Genomic DNA, 19,193 nt, shown 5'->3' with positions numbered 1-19,193 from the left:
TTTGAGAGTTTCCCTTTAAGACGCATAAAAATGGCCCCTGATTAAAATACATATTTTTTGTGGGAATTTTTGCCAATGATCCCCCTCTGGTATATCACTGTCCATGTTGTGGGACTATTTGTGTACTTCTAGTAAGTGTTTGCTGGCTGCAAATATGACCTAAAGGTTTTTCAAGTTCGCCTGCCATTAAAGTGAATGGGGCCCGCCGCAAACGTGAATCGTCCCGGACGATGTTCGTCCATCACTACCTATAAAGTTCTGCTGTGAAATTACAGTGAACATTAAAAGGGTTGTCTATGATATAAATGGGTCATTCCATGAAAAAAATGAAAATCAGAAATCGTATGGTACATTTAATTTAAACTGACAGCTCAGGGGACGTGTCCTTTCTCAGGGGGCAGAGTACTGTCAAAGCTTCTAACAGTGGCAGTTGAAGGATGGAACGAAGCACGCGCGAAAACCTCAGCAATGTTACTGACGTGGACAGATATGGAAAGAACAGACAGCAGGTGGCGCTATACAGATAGATTTTATTGAATAACTCAGTAGCTTTACTACATTTTCAACCGCATGCAATTAAATTATTTAGATCCAGGTGCTGGTTTGAAAAATGTAAACAGTTTTCGTGGGACGAACCCTTTTAATAATGATTATCTACCTTAAGAGAAATTAGCAAAATCAGATCACTGGGGGGGGGGGGGGCGGGGGGTCTCAGAATCCTAACACTTCCAACAATCAACTGTTTATAGGGGCCATGGGCTCGGGTGGCCTCTTCTTTGGGCTTCTGACATCACATCCATAGGTCTCAATCTCTATACAATGTACGGCGTTGTGTCTGGTATACTATGAACAGGCCACAGACCTCCACTGGTCTGATATTGATGACCTATCCTAAGTGTTTAAAAGAACTGACATCATGTTGCAAATTTTCACAGCAGTTAAGCTTCCGTGTGGATTTTCTGCCCTCCGACAGAAAATTTGCAGTGTATCCTGCTATGTGTGAACATGGACTAAACATAGAGGGGGGTCCCAAGCAGGTCCATATCTACTAGTATGATATATGTGGATGCCTTTATGAGACAGACACTTTTAAAGCAGGTGTAATAGCCCAGAGTAGTATTACCATTCCTACACTCTGCTACTGTCTCCAATGGGCTAACAATTATGTCATCCTTGTATTTATTCCAGGTCCTTTACATTGTGCATTGATAATATTGATCTGATTGATCTATTGATCTCATGTAATGTTCCTGGTTGTCCAACAGATGGTGTTATGTATCTGTGACATAGAGAGAGAATGATTCTGAGATACCTTCCGCAATTTGAGGAAAATGTGCCTTCCGCAATTTGAGGAACAGACCAGGCGGCCCATTGTAGAAATGCCTATTCTTGTCCGCAAAATGGACAAGAATAGGAAATGTTATATTTTTTTTGCGGGGCCACGGAACGGAGCAACGGATGCGGACAGCACACGGAGTGCTGTCCGCATCTTTTGCGGCCCCATTGAAGTGAATGGGTCCGCACCTGAGCCGCAAAAACTGCGGCTTGGATGCCGACCAAAACAACGGTCGTGTGCATGAGGCCTAAGAGACAGAGTATTGTGAGGGGGTCAACAGCCGAAGGCACCCCACTCGAGAGATACCAGAACAGACTGAAAGTCCAGCGACCAGACTAAAGCCGAGTTTAGCACAGCAGGGAGAGAAATCGGAGTACTTCAGTTTGCCTGCCAGTTTATGCCAAATCCTGCTGGAACCAAGAGAAAGCCTGAATATTGTTTAGATGCAAGTTGATGCAAGTAAAGCTGTTGAACTTTATCAGAGTCTCGACTCAACTTATTCTCCACCTCCCCCATAACTCATCTCCTTTATTGCTTCAGAGCCAAGCCCTTGGGAGCGATGGTATCCAGGTAGGAGCACTGTGACACACATGCAGACTATTAAGTACACACCACTCGGCATTCCTGGGACACGATCGGCCCTGGGGGGTGGCACGTTGCACAGGCAGCAGTATTTTAGTATCCTGTTTATGAATGTGAAGGATCTAGATGAACAGAGATTTATCAAACTGGTGTAAAGCAGAACTGGCTTAGTTGCCCATAGCAACCAATCAGATTCCACCTTACATTTTCCAAAGGATCTGTGAAAAATGAAAGGTGGAATCTGATGGGTTATGGCTATCGGCAACTAAGCCAGTTCTACCTTACACCAGTTTGATAAATGTCCCCCATAGGTTCTATCCAGACAGCACAGAACTAAAATTGTCTTGCCAAAAGGTTTTGTCCGGCCTAGGAGTCAACCAACCCAATCCTCTGAACCTGTGCCCAGTTAGAAAAAAAAAACCTTACTTGTCCACAGTCCACTTTGGGTTCCTGCCAGACCAGAAACGGCTCAGTCCCATGATCACTGTGGCCAATCACTGTCCTCATAAGTCATATGTGCTAGAATGGCACGTCACTACGATATCACTTGCGGCCAAGCCACAATTGGGTCTAGTGCCCCCAAGATGACTGGGAGTGGGGTCATTGCACCGAAGCTATGGTACACAGGTTCCAGGGATTGGGTTGGTCCTAGGCCAGACAACCCCTTTAATAAATTGCGATTCTCATCAGTAAGTAATGCAGTATGTATAATCACCATGGAAAAGTAGTATTCCGCCTTGTGTCAGCACGGTGACAAGAATAGCATTTACCTCAAGCCATCCTTCTCTGCATCTGATCTCCTCCTCTCGAACACAAGCCCGATCGTGTGGGGGAATCTTTGCGGAGAATGCGGGATCCGAGCAGGAAGCAGAAACATCTGTCCGGACAGAATAATGCGTTATTGTAGGGGAACATTCACACAATATAGAATTATCCGTGCTGTGAGCCTCACACATGACAAGTACTCCCTACTGGAATCAAACAGAACAAATGCACAAAGGAAGAAAACACAAGATGTCTTGCAAATGTCTAGAAGACATTGATAATCTATTGTCTCCATGTATAATTATCCCTGTGGAGAACATCTTAGACTGTGTCAGGGTCTGCAACGAGACAAGACAAGGACAAAACTTCTGTGTTCTGCTTTATCTTCAAGATAAACCTAATGCTGAATCTCTATGAGATGAAAGGGAATGCATCACCTTGATGTGTCGTATTAAAATCAGATACTGATTCCATTTTTCTAATCTGTTTTCATTTTCTGTACATGATGGTCATTGACTTCTATGGGAGAGTGCTGTGGGCATGCTCTATGACCAGGCATGGAACTACAGTATAAAAGGCTGGGCCCCATACAAAATGTATCAACAACAGGCCCTCTCTCAAGCAGCTTCCCAGCAACCCCACCTTTCACGGCTAGTCAAGACCACCCAATGCTCTCCATACAACCCTACCCCCACAAGCTCTTGTCAGGAGAAGAAGTCAAGAGTTTACTTTACTTCTGCCCAGGCCCTGTATGCCCCATACACGAGTTATTTTCCATTCATGCCCCCTTCACAGTAGAATGCTTCCATAGTTCCCCCACACGGTAGTTATGCAGTACCCCAGAAGGACTACTGCAAAGGGTTAATTACTATTGACAGAGTTAATGCAATGTTTCTTGAGGTAAATGTTATTTGTTTTGTACATGAACATAATGGAATTGCATGGACAACATATGGTTAACAACTTGGTAGATTGTGTTATGTATTCATGAGATGGATTAGGTCTGCCCCCTGATTAGTGAGTGTTGAGAGAGTCTAGTCCAGGCATATCCAAAGTCCAGCCCGCGTTCCGGACTGATAAGGCCCCACAGATAAGTTGCCCAAATATAGAACTTACGGTCCCCCCAGTGAGTCCCCGAGCGCCACTAAGGACTCCTGGGATCTCTCGTCGCGGGACTTGACGTTATCAACCGGTGTTCTGTCAGAATACTATACATTATCAGAATGCTATACCCTTGTCACTTCTGGTGATGCGGCTTTACCAGAAGTGACGAGAATCAGCTGGAGGAGGGGGTGTGCGGCGCTGCGCAAGCGCAGATCCACTGGTAAATCATAATTATAGCACCGCCACGGGAGAAGCGCCCACTTAATGCGCATGCCCGAAACCGTCCGGGAGACACTGCGCCTGCACCCAGAGCCACGGCTGGGTAGGAGAGTGTGCGCACGTGCGGCTATATACTCCCGTCCACCACACACATCAGGATTACACTGCGCGTGCGCACTCAGGTGTAAATAGATTTGTTAGTGCAAAATGTTCCATCAGATCTCCCTACCCCTGGCCGCTTTTGCGCATGCGCATTAAGTGGGCACTTCTCCCGCGGCGGTGTTATAATTTTTTTGACCTGTCCTATTTTTTTGATGGACAACGGTTCACGGACCCAATCAAGTCAATGGGTCCGTGAAAAAACACAGATGCACACAAGATTGGCATCCGTGTCCGTGATCCGTGTCCGTAGTCTACTTTCATGCAGACGGATCCGAAGATCCGTCTGCATAAAAGCTTTTTCAGAGCTTCGTGAAAACTCAAATCCGACAGTATATTCTAACACAGAGGCGTTCCCATAGTGATGGGGATGCTTCTAGTTAGAATATACTACGAACTGTGTACATGACTGCCCCCTGCTGCCTGGCAGCACCCGATCTCTTACAGGGGGCTGTGATCCGCACAATTAACCCCTCAGGTGCCCCACCTGAAGGGGTTAATTGTGCGTATCATAGCCCCCTGTAAGAGATCAGGGGCTGCCAGGCAGCAGGGGGCAGACCCCCCTCCCTCCCCAGTTTTAATTTCATTGGTGGCCAGTGCGGCCCCCCCGGCCCCCCCTCCCTCCGTCTATTGTATTATCATTGGTGGCCAGTGTGCGGCCTCCCCCGGCCCCCCCTCCCTCCCTTTATTGTATTATCATTGGTGGCCAGTGTGCGCCCCCCCCCCCCGGCCCCCCCTCTATTGTATTAATATCATTGGTGGCCAGTGTGCGGCCTCCCCTCTCCCCCCCCCTCCGATCATTGGTGGCAGCGGAGAGTTTCGATCGGAGTCCCAGTTTAATCGCTGGGGCTCCGATCGGTAACCATGGCAACCAGGACGCTACTGCAGGCCTGGTTGCCATGGTTACTTAGCAATATTACAATATTAGAAGCATCATACTTACCTGCTGCGCTGTCTGTGACCGGCCGGGAGCTCCTCCTACTGGTAAGTGACAGATTATTAAGCAATGCGCCACACAGACCTGTCACTTACCAGTAGGAGAAGCTCCCAGCCGGACACAGACAGCGCAGCAGGTAAGTATGATGCTTCTAATATTGTAATATTGCTAAGTAACCATGGCAACCAGGCCTGCAGTAGCGTCCTGGTTGCCATGGTTACCGATCGGAGCCCCAGCGATTAAACTGGGACTCCGATCGGAACTCTCCGCTGCCACCAATGATCGGGGGGGGGGAGAGGGGAGGCCACACACTGGCCACCAATGATAATACAATAAAGGGAGGGAGGGGGGGCCGGGGGAGGCCGCACACTGGCCACCAATGATAATACAATAGAGGGAGGGAGGGGGGGCCGCACACTGGCCACCAATGATAATACAATAGAGGGAGGGGGGGCCGCACACTGGCCACCAATGATAATACAATAAAGGGAGGGGGGGGGCCGGGGGAGGCCGCACACTGGCCACCAATGATAATACAATAGAGGGAGGGGGGGCCGCACACTGGCCACCAATGATAATACAATAAAGGGAGGGGGGGGGGCCGGGGGAGGCCGCACACTGGCCACCAATGATATTCAAACTGGGGAGGGAGGGGGGTCTGCCCCCTGCTGCCTGGCAGCCCCTGATCTCTTACAGGGGGCTATGATACGCACAATTAACCCTTTCAGGTGCGGCACCTGAGGGGTTAATTGTGCGGATCACAGCCCCCTGTAAAAGATCGGGTGCTGCCAGGCAGCAGGGGGCAGTCATGTACACAGTTCGTAGTATATTCTAACTTGAAGCGTCCCCATCACTATGGGAACGCCTCTGTGTTAGAATATACTGTCGGATATGAGTTTCACGATGTAACTCAAATCCGATGGTATATTCTAACATAGAGGCGTTCCCATGGTGATGGGGACGCTTCAAGTTAAAATATACCATCGGATTGGAGAAAACTCCGATCCTATGGTATATTAACTCCTGACTTTACATTGAAAGTCAATGGGGGACGGATCCGTTTGCAATTGCACCATATTGTGTCAACGTCAAACGGATCCGTCCACATTGACTTGCATTGTAAGTCAGGACGGATCCGTTTGGCTCCGCACGGCCAGGCGGACACCAAAACTACTTTTTTTTATGTCCGTGGATCCTCCAAAAATCAAGGAAGACCCACGGACGAAAAAACGGTCACGGATCACGGAAAAACGGAGCCCGTTTTTGCGGACCAGAAAAAAAAACGGTCGTGTGCATGAGGCCTAAGGGACACAAAGTATCACAGAGTCTCAAAGAATTTTCAAAGTCACATAACTACAGAATGCATAAACCGCAATATCTTACCAAGGGAAATATCTTCTAATTACACAGAATTAAAGAGTAGTGTTGAGCGCGAATATTCGAATCGCAAATTTTAATCGCGAATACCGCCACTTTGAGAATTTGCGAATATTTAGAATATAGTGCTATATATTCGTATTCACAAATATTCTAATCGAGAATTTATCGCAAATCTATTGCGAATTTATCGTGAATATCGGCACTTAGCAACATCCCTAGCAAACAATAGGAAAATTGCCTATAGGAGTATTGTTGATCGCAAATTTTCGTATCGCGAATTTTATCACAAATTTTCCAATTGCCGATTTTCTCAATCAAGAAAATAATGACGAGATCACGAATTCTCGAACTCGCGAATATATGACGAATATTCGCCCAAATATTTGCAAATTCGAATATTGCCCCTGCCGCTCATCCTTGCTATTTCATCTTAATTGTCTTAAGGATTGATGAAAGGGAAGATGTTTGCAGCCTGTTACTTAGACCACTGGTGATAGGGTATTACTGTTATATAGCTGTAATCAGTGTTCCCTGTAAGCTGATGAAGTGGGCATAACAACTGATTCTGACCAATGCAAATGTGAGCAAACGGATCAGGTAAGTATGATTTTTGGGGTTTTTAAAACTATTTCAGGTTAAATCGATTCACTACTACAAAGCACGAGAAAATTTGGCTTCGAGGCAAATAGAATTTATCCTGAAATTCGTCGACTTCGATTCGTTCAACACTATATATCAGTGCAAAAGAAAAAAGTTGCCTCCAGTGTAATTTAACCTTTTTTTCACTTTCTTACATTATCTGGAGGACCTATCTAATCCCTTTATGTAGGTGGGCAGCAGCTCATCCCATATGACTAAAAAGCACTTGTATCTTCGCTTATTAGCCTCTTCCTTGAATAGAAAATAGTCCCTCACAAACAGTCCTGGCGATTCCACTAATAGTAGCACTATTGTCTATAATGCCCCTCCTCCCCTCCCAATTTCCTTTTCCTCTGTTGACAGTGATAGGAGAGCAAGCCATGCAAATATGGTCACCTCTCTATTCACCACTATGCACCACTCTATTCACCACTAGGCAGTCACACATGATTGGCTTGCTCTCCGTTCACTTCGGGGCGAGACATTTATGGCATATATTGTATATATGCCATAAACATCCCAGATGGGAATACCCTTTTAAGGCAAACATCTAGGACACACTGATATCCTTACCTCCCCTTCCTTAATGTGAATGTCCTTATGTTCTCCATTCTCAATTATTTTCAGGCACATATCACCTTCCAGCTGGTAAAATAACTGTAAAACAGGAAAATTTACACCTTGTGAGTTGTGTCATCGTCATGATGAGCCAGTTAAGATCATCTTCATCTGGACATAAACATGAGGTCATTGTTGGTGTCTCTTGCTTATGTAGTACCCTAGAGTGGGCACTACCATCTTTATACCCATCTACTGTCTCTACTGGTTAACAATACATACCATCTTTGTGCATTTCTTACCAGGTCTTCTCATTCAGTGTCATAATGCAACAGTTAATGTATTTTATTTCATTTAATGTGCTTGGTGTCCCAGTGGGTGGCAGTGTATCTGGCAGAGTACCTTTGAATAGAATAGAACTGACCATTCCATTCTCCCTTTTTGGGCAGAAGTGGGCTACTCTCATTGCCCACCAAGGGAAGGGTTTCAGGAATTTGTGAGGGAGAGAGTTGGAGAGTGAAGTGTGTGGAGTAGCACACCAGGTGAGGAAGGGAACGGTTCACCCCCACCGCATCAGGAGTAGGGAAAGCAGCTCTAAGAGCAGAAAACTCCTAGGAATTAAAAGGACTTTGGAATATACTAGAGGAAAATGGTGCCAAAGACACCCTCAGTGCACAAGACCAGGTGCTCAAGGATATCCCACTCAGCAATCATATCTCACTCTGATAGGAACCAGACTGAATCTAGAGAGTCTAGCACAGCATCGACAGTGAAGTGTACAAATCACCCTGGCAGTATACCTGTAACCTGCTGGATCCAAGAACAAGAGAATCTCTGTTTGAAATGCTATAAGTTCATTCAAGTAAACAACGTTAACCTTTACTTCGTCTGGACTCTACTTCCTACTTCTACCAACTCCTACTTCTTTATTGCTGCGGACCCTAACCCTGGAGAGTGTCAATGTCCAGGTAGGAACACCGTGACACTGACAGCACAGCCGCAACATCACTTGGCTTCCTAACACTGGGACGCAATCGCCCTTTGGGGGGGTTTCACGCCTCACTAATCTCAGTGGGATCTCCCAAAATGTCATGTCGGCGTTGGATCAGGCAAATTTAATTTTAGCCTGCCCAGTCCTTTGTCACATTAATTATTTATTTTCCCCACTTACGGTATATTGCGCTACTATATTCTGCCACATTTTACAGACATTAGCAGCACACCGTCACAATCTAAGATCTCTATCAGTATGTCTTTGGTGTGGGAGGAAACCCACACAAATACGGGGAGAACATACAAACTCGATATAGATGTTGTCCTTGGTTAGATTCAAACCTAGGACCCCATCGCTGCAAAGCACCAGTGCTAACCACTGAGCCACCGTGTTTCCCATGCTGTTAAACGGTTTCTGTCACCAGAATTAACCCTATTAAACTGGCTGACAGTGATGTGCTAATGTCAGAAGACCCTAACTAGCCTATTCTTATGCTTATGGATGTGCCACTTGCTGCACAATTTAAACTTTTATTATATGGTAATTAGCCTCTAGGAGCAGGGGGGGGTGTTGCACCTGCTCCTAGAGGCTCCGTTCCCCTCCTCTGTCAACGACCTTGTTTACTTGATTGACAGGGCCAGGCCAGCCTTGGTATCCTCCTGCCGGCCCTGTCTGCTGGCGAGATCTCGCGCCTGCACTGTCCCGTTCAGTATTCAGCGCAGGCCTTGTTGGTGGCGAAATTAATTTGATTTGTTGGTGATATAGTGGTCATAAATATAAATATTATTGCTAGTGCAGCACGCCAGACCTGCAGGGTATTGCGAAGTGAGGTCACAGTTATGGGCAATCGAGGGTTACTCACTGTTCATAGGAGAACCCTGGGCAGGCATGCGGCAGTGAAGGAGAGGCTGACACAAAGTTCCTCTGGGGCACACTCTGTATGTAGGGACCAGGCCTCATGGTGGATGAGGTGCCCTGGATGTTGCAGGTGTTTTGAGTGCCTGGGGCAAGGTCCCTTTAAGGATCGTGGCGCCAGTGCCTGTAACGGTGGCACACCGGTTGGTAGTAGTAATAAGTGAGGTACACAGATGGTATAGTGAACCAAACGTTGCTTTATTTATAACAGTCCAACTTTGTACAACAAGATGGTAATGCAGTCCCTTATATCAAGTGCTTCACAAGCAGGCTTATGTCAAATACTGGCAGGTATAATTCTGTGCAAGATACTCAGAGGATAAACGACCAATGCTTCTCAGACCAGACTGCACTACTTCACAGCTATTCTGGCTGGCTGTATCCCAAGGCCCGGATGCCTAAATGCTGGCTTTAATCCTTGGTAATTAATCTTCCTCCCGTATTTATCCTTGCATTAAGTTAATGACTCCTCTGCCCATCAGCTTACTTATCTTAGCTGGTTGCACTGTCTCTGCTTGGCTTGAGGGTAACTGCAGGTTTCTCCCAGGAGGAAAGTTCTTCTTCTGGGGTTACTCTTCTGAGCTAAGCTTAGACTCTCCAGCTCCCTCTAACGTCTAGGAGGCTGAACTACACCCTAACAGGCCTGACACCCAGATAACACAGGGAAATGAACATTAAACATCACATTAATGCAATAGACATGTTAACCCTTGTGTAGTGCCCACCTTTACCTAGTGGGACGCTACACTAGAACAGTTTTTTTGTATAAAATATTTATTCTTCTAATGCCCCCTTGATCATTGGTGGTATCAGTGGGAATAAAGCGCTGGCCAATTAGGCAAATACTTACCACATACGAGGATCAAGCAACGTCACAGCTCTCTTCTCTGCAATGCCGGCTGTATTCAGCGCAGGCGCAGTGAGGAAGCCAGTGAGCGTCCTTCACTCACTGCGCCAGTGCCGAATACTCAAAGGGATGGCGCAGGTGCAAGATTTCACCGGCGGGAGGATACCAACGCTTGCCTGGCCCTGTCAATCAGGTGAACAAGGGAGTTGAAAGAGGTGGACGAACGGAGCCTCTAGGAGCAGGTGCAACGCCTCTCCCCCCCCCCCCTGCTCCTAGAAGCTAATTAGCATATAATAAAAATTGTGCAGTGAGGGGCGCATCCATAAGCATAGAAATAGGCTAGTTAGGGTCTACTGACATTAGTACATCGCTAATTTCAACAAGTTTAATAGGGTTAATTCTGGTGACAGAAACCCTTTAACCGTGCACTGCATGTATTAAAGGACAGCCACGCTCCGCTACGGCGACAAGTGGAGGAAGTCACATGATCGGCAGATGAAGCGTCATGCCACATGAGTGTACTCTGGTCACATGACTGGGGGTCTGAAAGGGGAGTTGTGGCCCAAAGTCAAAATACTCTACTATTAGTAAGTTTTATGGAAGCATAATTATATCTATGTTTTATGTGACTGCACAACCCCTTTAATGCCGCATACTTGGGGTCCAGCTGTTACCCACCTCCCCAGGCTCCAGTGCTGTATGAGTGCAGGGAGGGCGTAGAGAGCACTGTAACTGTATGGCTCCACAGCCCTCTCTAGGATTAGGCAGAGCGTTAGTTTGGAGAGAGGCACCCGTGGTCCTCCCTGGCTCAGGGGACCAGGTGCAACTGCGACTCCTAAAACGACACCACTGATTCTGTTGAACTGTACTGTTTCTGCCTAAATTGCTCTGCCATCCTCAAGCGAGGATGGCAGAGCAATCCTCGCTTGAGGATGGCAATCCTCGCTTGAGGATGGGTCACGGGCCACACATCAAAAATAAACCCTCTTACAGCCTTTCTGCCATTTAGTACTACTGTATGTGTGTTCTGTTTTATGCAGTGGATATGCTATAAGGCAAAACTAGTATTAATGCTGCTGCCGGCTACAGGTCAAAGACCTATTCTTGACTTTGTTATGCAGCATTTTAAATTCCAGTTGTAGCCTTTGCTTGGACTTTGAAGCAGCTTTCTAAAATGTAAATCTATACTGATGAAAGAATCTCTATGCAGGGGACAAAATCAGTGAAAGGTTTTTACATTATATTTACTACAAGATCATTTCAGGCATCTCCGTAATTAATGAATCTTCTCGGAAGCCGCGTTTCACATAGATACAAGTAATGTATACGTAAATGAAATCATTATAAACAGCCCCATACAGCTATTCATCAGCTCTGCTTCAGCAATTTCTATTTTCAGAGGATTTTTTTTTTTCTGAAATTGCACTTCTGCTAGGAGTACATCTCAGAGGAGCGTTCAATTATAGTACATTATTTTGGAATAAAGTAACATTAACCCTCTCACAGCCAGATAGCTAGAACAAAATCTAGGCTGCTTTCACGCACTCAGTGTTTGATCAGTGATTTCCATCAGGGATTAAGTGTCAAAACCAGGAGCAGGTTACAAAACTCAGAAGTGGTGCGCACCTTCCCATGATACCTTATCTTTGTGAGCGGTTCCATTGCTGGTTTGGGCTCAACGAAGATAATCACTGATCAAACACTGAACTAAACATGTGTGAAAGCAGCCTTAGGCCTCATGCACATAGCCGTATTTTTAGTCAGTGTCCGATCCACATTTTTACGGATCACACACGGACCCCTCTATTTCTATGGACAGCACACAAATGTCTTCCGTGTGCTTTCTGCATCCGTGCTGCTGGGCCACAAATGATAAAACCTGTCCTATTCTTGACCATTTTGCAGACAAGAATATACAATTTTTTTTACAGAGGGTGCCACAGAAATTGCGTGACTGCATTGATATTTTGCAGATACAAAATCTGCGGACGATACCGCTGTGTATTTGAGGCCTTAGACTAATGCATGTCTTGGAGCTTCCATGCAGTAAAGTCCATGCCCACTGGTGGAGCTTTTTGACCTTTTCAGATTGGAGCCATGAAAGACATATATTCACCCCCTTGTCCTAGCTCTGGGTGGAGGTGTGTACTGAGCACCCGGATAGAAAAAAAAGTGGATAAATGCAGCAGTACCGTTATAGGGGTTGCAGAGGCAGCATTGACATTTGAGTCTTGGCGCATCAGTATGCCTTCCAATACTACAGGGCAAGTGTGAGTCCTGCTAGCTGTGGCTATAAGAGTCAGTACCTGAATTGGTCCTGTCCTGCAATAATTCTGATTGGCCCTAGACAGATATGAGCAGTTGAGATATTCCTTTATCCTTGTCTGTAACATATGTCCTCTGCTGCCCATATGATATGGGTTGGGCTTGATGTATGAGCAGGAGAAATGTTGGGGGGGCTTGAATTGTTGTGGGCCAATTAACAGAACCTCTTTCCTTCTGTATTAGTTTTGGTCAAAGGTGTAATGCTGATGAAGCCCCACACCTAAGAGGGCTAGCCTTCACTCAAAGGGGATGAAAATGGAAGAGGAGAGTGGAAGGTGCAGTGGAAAACATCAATTTGGTTTCAACATTGATTACCTATCCTCAGAATACACCATCAATACAGTACATGATCAGTGGGCATCCAACTCCTGACACCTCTGCCGATCATCTGTTTGAAGGGGCTGTGGTGATATGACCCTCACTGAGGCCTCTTCATTTTTTACCAAGTACAGCACTGTACATTGGGTAGTGACTGTGCTTGAATAGGGCTGAGCAGCAGGCAGGCCATGTGCCCGATAGACATGACATCAATGGCCAAGGAAGGAGTCAAACAGCTGATCGAAGGGGGTGCTATCGATGACCCATTCTAGCTTTAGTGCAGATCAGCATGATACCAAGGAATGGAGGTAGAGAAGCATGGCATATATAGAATAGAAGGTCGCCACTGTATGGGCAAAATCTGAGTAGAGTTACACAATTACGGACCTGGAGCTGAAACTCTTTCATTTGGAGATTCATGGCATATCCTAGCAATATGATATCAGTTCAGTTGGCAAGAAATCCTGTTTAAAGGGTTTGTCTTATCTTAATAGGGGGGAGAGGGGGGAGTCGCAGAGAGCGACGAGGAGAAAGCAAAGCTGTTAAATGTTTTTTTCTCCAATGTATTCACTGAGGAAAATAAACTGTCAGATGACATGCAGAATGTAAAAATAAATTCCCCATTAAAAGTGTCCTGTCTGACCCAGGAAGAAGTACAACAGCGACTTAAAAAGATTAAAATAGACAAATCACCAGGACCAGATGGCATACACCCCCGTATCCTAAGGGAATTAAGTAATGTCATAGCCAGACCCTTATTTCTGATATTTGCGGACTCTATACTGACAGGGAATGTCCCACAGGATTGGCGCATGGCAAATGTGGTGCCAATATTCAAAAAGGGTCCAAAAACAGAGCCTGGAAACTATAGGCCGGTAAGTTTAACATCTATTGTGGGTAAACTGTTTGAAGGTTTTCTGAGAGATGCTATGTTAGAGCATCTCAACGGAAATAAGCAAATAACGCCATATCAGCATGGCTTTGTGAGGGATCAGTCATGCCAAACTAATTTAATCAGTTTCTATGAGGAGGTAAGTTCTAGACTTGACAGCGGCGAATCAATGGATGTCGTATATCTGGACTTCTCCAAAGCATTTGACACTGTACCACATAAAAGGTTAGTATATAAAATGAGAATGCGTATTGGGCCCTATTCTCTTCAATATATTTATTAATGATCTTGTAGAAGGCTTGCATAGTAAAGTATCAATTTTCGCAGATGACACTAAACTGTGTAAAGTAATTTACACTTAAGAGGACAGTATACTACTACAGATGGGTCTAGATAGATTGGAGGCTTGGGCAGATAAGTGGCAGATGAGGTTTAACACTGACAAATGTAAAGTTAAGCACATGGGAAGGAATAATGCAAGTCACCCATACATACTAAATGGTAAAACACTCGGTAACACTGACATGGAAAAGGATCTAGGAATTTTAATAAACAGCAAACTAAGCTGCAAAAACCAGTGTCAGGGAGCTGCTGCTAAGGCCAATACGATAATGGTTTGCATCAGAAGGGGCATAGATGCCTGTGATAAGAACATAGTCCTACCACTTTACAAATCGCTAGTCAGACCACACATGGAGTACTCTGTACAGTTCTGGGCTCCTGTAAACAAGGCAGACATAGCAGAGCTGGATCAGGTCCAGAGGAGGGCAACTAAAGTAATAACTGGAATGGGGCAACTACAGTACCCTGAAAGATTATCAAAATTAGGATTATTCACTTTAGAAAAAAGACGACTGAGGGGAGATCTAATTAATATGTATAAATATATCAGGGGTCAGTACAGAGATCTCTTCCATCATCTATTTATCCCCAGGACTGTGACGAGGGGACATCCTCTGCGTCTGGAGGAAAGAAGGTTTGTACACAAACATAGAAAAGGATTCTTTACGGTAAGAGCAGTGAGACTATGGAACTCTCTGCCTAAGGAGGTGGTGATGGTGAGTACAATAAAGGAATTCAAGAGGGGCCTGCATGTATTTCTGGAGCGTAATAATATTACAGGCTATAGCTACTAGAGAGGGGTCGTTGATCCAGGGAGTTATTCTGATTGCCTGATTGGAGTCGGGAAGGGATTTTTTATTCCCCTAAAGTGGGGAAAATTGGCTTCTACCTCACAGTTTTTTTTTTGCCTTCCTCTGGATCAACTTGCAGGATGACAGGCCGAACTGGATGGACAAATGTCTTTTTTCGGCCTTATGTACTATGTTACTAAGTTACTTTATGATCCCTTCTAAATTCTCTATTAAGGTACCGGCATATGGCATCTGTCACGCCCGTGTGTGGGAGGGAGACACCACACTGGACGAAGAAGGACAGAGAACAAGGAATATTGCCTGAAAGCAAGGGAATAAAGAAGGACACCTCCTAGTCAAATCCCTAGTCACAGTCCTGACTGGCTATCAGTATGAACAGACCCCAAAGGTGGGTGAGTTCATACGCAGGAGTATCTAGAGTCCTAACTTACCCTATAAGACCCTGGCGATAGTGACAGGACAGAGACTACCTGTTCCTCCAGAAAGGAAGGATGACCAGGAGTCTCCCTCAGGCCTACAACAAAGGGCAGGAGAAAAAAACACACAGATAAACCAAAACAAAATGCAAAAGGGAAAGGAAACACTTAACTTTCCAGTAGCTATGGCAGCAACAGGAACTCAGCCAAGAACCAAACACCATCAGACCACAGATACCACTGAAGCTATAAACCGAACAGCATTGTGGGAGAAGCAACTATAAATAAGGAAAGTTAAATGACCACAATAGCAACACCTGGAGGTTAGAGGTGTGGCCAGTATCAGAAACAAAACAGACGTCTATTGATCCACAAGGAAACCCGTCAGATCAAAGCACATGGTGCTAGTCTCGCAGATCTTCTGTCACCCACTGTCGCAGGGACATCCATATGTCTCGGTACGTCCCTGACAGTACCCCCCCCCCCCCCCCCTTTTACGGGTGACCTTCGGGCACCCAGGACTGACCTTATCCGGGTGAGACCTGTGAAATGCTTTCACCAAACCACTGGCATTTACATCAGATGCCGGTACCCACATCCTTTCCTCTGGTCCATAACCCTTCCAGTGAACAAGATACTGAAGAGATCTAAAAAGGACTCGAGAATAAATAATCTTGGCAATCTGGAATTTCAAACTACCATCCACCATGACACGAGCGGGTGGCAAGGTAAACGGCTCCAAGGGTTCAACATATCTCTTCAACAAAGATTTATGAAAAACATTATGCGTTTTCAGAGCCCAAGGAGGTTCTAAACGAAAATCTACAGGATTAATAATGTCACTGATCTCATATGAACCAATAAATCTTGGACCCAACTTCCAAGAAGGTAGCCTCAACTTAATATATTTTTTGGACAGCCACACAAAATAACCCACTCTTAGGTCTGGACCATTCATACATTTCCTGTCAGCCACATGTTTATAGTTGTTGCCCATATTCATTAAGTTATTTTGAATTCTCTGCCATATGGATGATAATGACGACTAAAAACGTTCTTCCTTAGGGATATCAGAAGTATCTGAACCAGAAAATGTGACAAACTGCGGGTGAAACCCATATGCCCCAAAAAACTGTGACTTCCCAGTGGACTCCTGTCTACGATTATTTATGACAAACTCTGCCAGAGACAAAAACGAGGACCATCCTCCTGATTCTCACAGACAACAAACACATCTTAAGTAAGTCTCCAGGCTCTGATTAGTGCGCTCCGTTTGTCCGTTTGACTGAAGATGAAAAGCCGAAGAAAAAGACTGTTGCATCCCCAGCCAAGTACAGAACGCCTTCCATAATCTGGACATAAACTGAGTCCCTCGATCCGAGACCACGTCAGAGAGTGCCATGGAGTTTCACAATGTTGAAAACAAACACTTGTGCAAGTGTTTTAGCATTAGGTAGGCCAGGTAATGCAATAAAATGCACCATTTTACTAAAACAATCAACTACCACCAGAATAACTGTCTTTCCATCCTGATGAATTCGGCAGATCCGTGATAAAATCCATAGATAGGTAGGTCCATGGTCTGGACGGAATGGGTAACGGAAGTAGAGATCCGGAAGGGCTACTGTGTGTCACCTTAGCGCGTGCACAGGTACCACAGGCCGATACATAGTCCTTAACACACTTGTGGTCATGGCTACGGCGAAGAGCTAGTGCCCCGAACGTGCCGAGACCTGAGGGAGGAAACCAACCTGCCTAAACTAATATGGCTGGAGAGGTGCCCTTAGCCATGCCGCGGGTAAGCCTAAAAGGGGGCATACCCTGAGGAGAATGGAAAGAAAAAGGGGAGGGAGGGTGGGGCACCGAAAACGCCCGCACATGAGGAGAGGGCGTGCCTCCTTTTAAGAGCGCCTACGCCCCTCCCACAAATGCAGGCTGACATGTCAGCCTTAAGCTACTTGTGGTCATGGCTACGGCGAAGAGCTAGTGCCCCGAACGTGCCGAGACCTGAGGGAGGAAACCAACCTCCCTAAACTAATATGGCTGGAGAGGTGCCCTTAGCCATGCCGCGGGTAAGCCTAAAAGGGGGCAAAAATACATATGAGTAGGGAGAGAAAAACCTGTATGCAACTGGTCAAGTTACCATACCAAACTGTGGAATGCCTGGGATATCTCGGCCCGAGGGTAGGTATGTAACGTGAGAAGCCTGAGGAGCGCCAGCGACCCATTTGCGGATGACGTGGCCGGGGACGTTGTGCTTTGAAGCCGCGGATGCAGCTCCAATACGGAAGGAGTGTCCTGAAATGGTCTTGGGGTTGAACCCAAGCCCGCCGCCAGGGTGCGAACGTGGGAGATGAAACTGCGAGGCCGTGTGGGCCGAGACCTGGAACGGGAGCCATGGGCGGTCAGGGGCGGAGTCCCCCAGAGCTGCCAGCCAGCTCCTGAGCACCTGGACCGGGCACCAAGCGTGGGTGGACTGGAAGAACTTCACCTCCACTGGTGGCCCAACTGTGGGGTTTAAAGTGAGGAGATGTGAGGAGAAAAGGTCGTCGTGCCATACCAGCTGACCCCTGGTTAAACCCTTGGACCTGACTGAACTGTGGGTGAATTCGCTGTGTCCTAAGAACCCGCGGAACTAAAGTACATGGCAGCCTTTATGATAGTGCTGGAAAGGAGCCCAAAAAGAAGACCATCTAGGGAGGTGGAAGTTTTTAAATAATCCCCTGACACAGCCTGCCTGCTCGGGACGACCGCGTGACTACTCTTCTTGTGTTGTAATGACAAGCGGTTTGGATGCGGCAGGGAATGAAAGCGAGGGAGCAATCTCGGGAGCGTACAGAACCCTACCTGGGGGAACGGGCCCTGGGGTGGAGGTTATTGGCAAGGCTAGAGTGGACCGGTCAGGTGGCAGCCCCTGGTAGGACTTGACGGCCAGGAGGCTGGACTGGACGTCCGAAACCGAGGAAGCGATGGAGTTCATCCCAGCATTAGGCTGCGCCAGGGACACCCGAAGGGTGGACAAGGAGACTTGCTCCCAGACCGGGGCTGCAGGTTCAGCCAACAGTAGCCTATACAGCTCTGCTTTACGGCGGAGGCAGTGGTATTGGATCCCTCTCCGGTTAAGCTCCGCGATCAACTTCGGAATTGACCAACTCCTTAGGGGCCGCTCGGATGCGGGTGTTTCCGGTACCGATAGGGCTTCTTCGATGTTGGAAATATGCGACATACTGCAGCTGCGAAGTGACAAAATAGAAAATAACATTTTGACCAGGAAGCCCCGTACCTTGCAAGTGACACCCGAGTCGTGAATGGTGGTTAAAGGAGGACTAGCGAGTGTCTGGTGCTCTGAACGGCGGGACCATGGACTAAGCGTGAAATGACGTGAGAAGGCTAACCGTACTTGGCCCCAGACAGAAAAATGAAAACTGAAGAGAAAACAAACATCAAACCTGAAATCGTACCGGCGAAAGGACTATCGAATCGACTCTAAAACATGACAGGCGACAGAAACAGTAAATTAACAGTGTGAACCTGAATGACAGGTAACAGAAAATAAATAATACCACGTAAGACCTTGAGTGATACGGACACTGGCAGAGATAAAAGATCTATGCACGCCTGAGCGCGATAAACCATGCCATGAGAAGTGACGA

General features: G+C 46.4%; 1 protein-coding gene across 1 annotated transcript in view; it reads right to left on the bottom strand.

Annotated features, from left to right (window-relative positions):
• The window catches only part of HAAO (3-hydroxyanthranilate 3,4-dioxygenase), a 69,486-nt gene that overhangs the window by 33,447 nt on the left and 16,846 nt on the right, over positions 1–19,193 (bottom strand). Inside the window, exons 3-4 of the mRNA XM_040430342.1 lie at positions 7,695–7,778; positions 2,689–2,795 (exon numbers count right to left, since the gene is read on the bottom strand). Of these exons, the coding sequence (XP_040286276.1) occupies positions 2,689–2,795; positions 7,695–7,778 (191 nt within the window). The remainder of the gene's footprint in view (positions 1–2,688; positions 2,796–7,694; positions 7,779–19,193) is intronic.

The sequence above is a fragment of the Bufo bufo genome, chromosome 4 (genome assembly GCF_905171765.1).
Source record: "Bufo bufo chromosome 4, aBufBuf1.1, whole genome shotgun sequence".
Taxonomy (NCBI): Eukaryota; Metazoa; Chordata; class Amphibia; order Anura; family Bufonidae; genus Bufo; species Bufo bufo.
The sequence above is the reverse complement of the archived record's forward strand: the minus strand, read 5'-3'. Positions and strand labels throughout refer to the sequence as shown.